General features: G+C 58.9%; 1 protein-coding gene across 1 annotated transcript in view; it reads left to right on the plus strand.

The window, feature by feature from the left end:
- SHANK3 (SH3 and multiple ankyrin repeat domains 3) overlaps positions 1–3192 on the plus strand; it is a 61520-nt gene that overhangs the window by 229 nt on the left and 58099 nt on the right. Inside the window, 6 exon segments of the mRNA XM_027854245.1 lie at positions 916–1119; positions 1663–1734; positions 2153–2261; positions 2381–2532; positions 2623–2790; positions 2919–3035. Of these exon segments, the coding sequence (XP_027710046.1) occupies positions 916–1119; positions 1663–1734; positions 2153–2261; positions 2381–2532; positions 2623–2790; positions 2919–3035 (822 nt within the window).

The following is a 3192-nucleotide window of genomic DNA, read 5'->3' on the forward strand; positions in this document are numbered from 1 at the left end:
GCACCTCTTCCCTTTCCAGCCCTGTACATCCCCTCCTCCCAGCAACCGACCCCCTTTTCCTCGCAGCCCTGGGGGTCTCTCATCTCCCCCCCCGCCCCAGCTCCGAAACCTCCCCCCAGCCGCAGGATCTCCACCCCCCAATCCCTGGACCTCCTCTCAGCCCCGGGACACCCTCCCTCTAGCCCCCGGACCTCCTCTCAGCCCCGGGACCGCCTTTCCCTAGCCCCGGCACTGTCCCCCTCCTACCTTAGGATCCCTTCTCCTCAGTCCCCTGACCTTCTCCCAGCCCTGGGACCATCCCTCATACTCCCGTCCCTGGGATCACTGTATCTCCTCCCTTTCCTTCTCTTTCTCTCGCAGCCCTGGGACTCTCTTCCCCGTCCCCTCCCCCAATTCATGCCCAGTAATACTGAGACCACTGGCCCCTATTTCCAGACCTCCTGCCGTTTCGTAGACCACTCCAGCTCTTCCTTTCCCCCTCAAGGATCCCCCAATATTCCTGACCAGACTCCCTCGCGGTCCTGGGGTCCTTCACATCAGGACCAATTGCAGCTGGGCATCCCTCTGGAGCCCTTGCCTTCTCCCACTGGACTCCTGGCCAAGTTTGCCCCTGAAATCTCCATCTGGAGCCCTCTTCTCACTAAGTCTTCCTTTTTGTCCTGGAACACCCACCCCCCCCCCCCCCCCCCCCCGGCCCCGATTCCTCCCCCCGCCCCCCCTCTGGGTCTCCCCCCCCCCCCCCAGTCCCAGGCGGGGCGGTCCTAAGCCCCGCCCCCAGGGGCCCTCCCCCAGGCCAGTTCATCGGTGGCCAGCAGAGGGCGTGACTAGAATGGGAGCTCTAGACCCCCAAGGAGCTGCGAGGGGTAAGGGGCACGCCCGGGCTGTTCTGAGTCACCCCTTCCCTCCCATCCCCAGAAATGTCTGCGGCTGAACCCCGACGCACCCGTGTGGGTGTCCAAGCAGCGGGTGCTCTGTGCCCTCAACCACAGCCTGCAGGATGTACTCAACTATGGCCTCTTCCAGCCCCCCTCCCAGGGCCGGGCAGGCAAGTTCCTGGACGAAGAACGTCTGCTGCGGGACTACCCGCCCAACATGGACACGCCCCTGCCCTACCTGGAGGTGGGACTCCGGGGAGGGGGCGGGGCTAGTGGGTAGAGCCCAAGGATCCTGGGTCTGAGAGATTGACAGGTGTTCGAGACTGGATGGGTGGGGGGGTGAGGTGTACAGTACCGAGGTGGATGTAGTGTGTGTGTGTGTGTGTGTATGTACTGTGGGGTATAAGTGTGTATGAGTGTGTCACAGAGAGATGTATGTAGGTACTGTGGGGGTGTATGTGAGTGTGTATGTATGTACTGTGGGGTATATGTGTGTGTGAGTGTGTGTGTGCACAGAGAGAGATGTATGTAGGTTCTGTGGGATGTATGTTTGGCAAACGATATGTGTGTGAGTGAGGGCACACAGGGAGGGGTGTGTGTGTACCTGGTGGGAATTTGCTCCCTGGGAGGGTTGCCTGGGTGCCCAGTGAAGGCCCTGGCAGGGAACATAGCCGTCTCCTGTTCCCTGTAATTCCTGAAGCCTGAACCCTGGGGATGGGCATGGGGAGCTCAGTGACATGGGCTGCTCAGTGACTGCCCTCCCTCTTTCTCCCCTCTCCCTGGGCAGTTCCGCTACAAACGCAGGGTTTACACCCAGAGCCTGTTGGATGATAAGCAGTTTGCAAAGTTACACACCAAGGTGATGTTGCCAAAGTTCTGGGAGGATCAGGGGAATTGAGTCGAGGGATGTGAGAGGGGGCCCTCTAGAGTTCGTTCTATCCAGTCCCCTGGTTCTAGGCAGGCATTCCCTCCCCTATCCCAGACAAGGGGTCCATGGTTTCAAAAAAAAACGACCCAAAATGACCTTCCCCAGTGCCTTCCACTCTCTTCCTGTCCAGGTTAGCTCAATCTCTTCCCACTGAGGTAAGAGATCAGTCAGAGGAGGTTAGAAGGCATGGCTCCAGTGTTGGAGGGCTAGAGAGTCAGATGGGGTGATGGGTTCCGCATGCTGGGGTTTGGGATACCTGGGGTGGGTTAGGATCCTAGAGCCTGGGGGACAGCACTGGGGTCCTGGGGCTCTGCCGACAGGCCAGGGCTGATACACTTCGGTATCCTAGGCGAACCTTAAGAAGTTCATGGAGTACGTCCAGCTTCACAGCACAGACAAACTGGCCCGGCTTCTGGACAAGGGGCTGGACCCCAACTTCCATGACCCTGACTCAGGAGGTGAGCAGCCAACTCAGGGTGAGGGCAGCAGGCTAACACCAACTTTTGTTGAGGCTTTATTGAGGACCAGACCATGGGGCCAGACCTCATTCTGTCTTGTGATGCATTGTGTTTCCCAGAGTGCCCCTTGACCCTGGCTGCCCAGATGGATAATGCCACCGATTTACTAAAGGTCCTGAGGAATGGTGGGGCCCATCTGGACTTCCGCACTCGGGAAGGGCTGACAGCCTTGCACATCGCCACGCGTTGCCGGAACCCCAGTGCCCTGACGGTCAGTGTGTGTAGAGATGCTGGGGAGTGGGTAGGGAGGAGAGAGAGGGAACCCAAGGCTTTGGTGACCCTGGCCCTGGACTCCCCACAGACCCTGCTGGACCTTGGGGCATCTCCAGACTACAAGGACAGCCGTGGTTTGACCCCCCTATACCATAGCGCCCTGGGGGGTGGGGACCCCCTCTGCTGTGAGCTCCTGCTCCATGACCATGCACAGATTGGGACAGCTGATGAGAATGGATGGCAAGAGATCCATCAGGTGAGGAGCCAGGGGGAGGTGGCACTGGGGAAAGTGAGCAGACCTCCATGGAGGGATCAGGGAGTGGGAGGGGTGAGGGGAATGAGGATCCTCCTTCAGCCTCTTCTCTGAACCTCTCTTCCCTTTAGGCCTGTCGCTTTGGGCATGTCCAACACTTGGAACATTTGCTGTTCTATGGGGCTGACATGAGGGCCCAGAATGCATCAGGAAACACAGCCCTGCATATCTGTGCCCTGTACAATCAGGTGGGACCAGTGTATGATGTGTGTGTGTGTGTGTGTGTGTGTGCGACCTGTGTGTGTGAGACCAGTGTGTGACATGTGTGTATGAAACCTGTGTGTGAGACCTGTGTCTATGTGAGACCAGTGTGTGACCTGCATGTGTGTGACCAGTGTGTGACCT

Source organism: Vombatus ursinus, unplaced genomic scaffold (genome assembly GCF_900497805.2).
Source record: "Vombatus ursinus unplaced genomic scaffold, bare-nosed wombat genome assembly UNPS02010394.1, whole genome shotgun sequence".
Lineage (NCBI taxonomy): Eukaryota > Metazoa > Chordata > Mammalia > Diprotodontia > Vombatidae > Vombatus > Vombatus ursinus.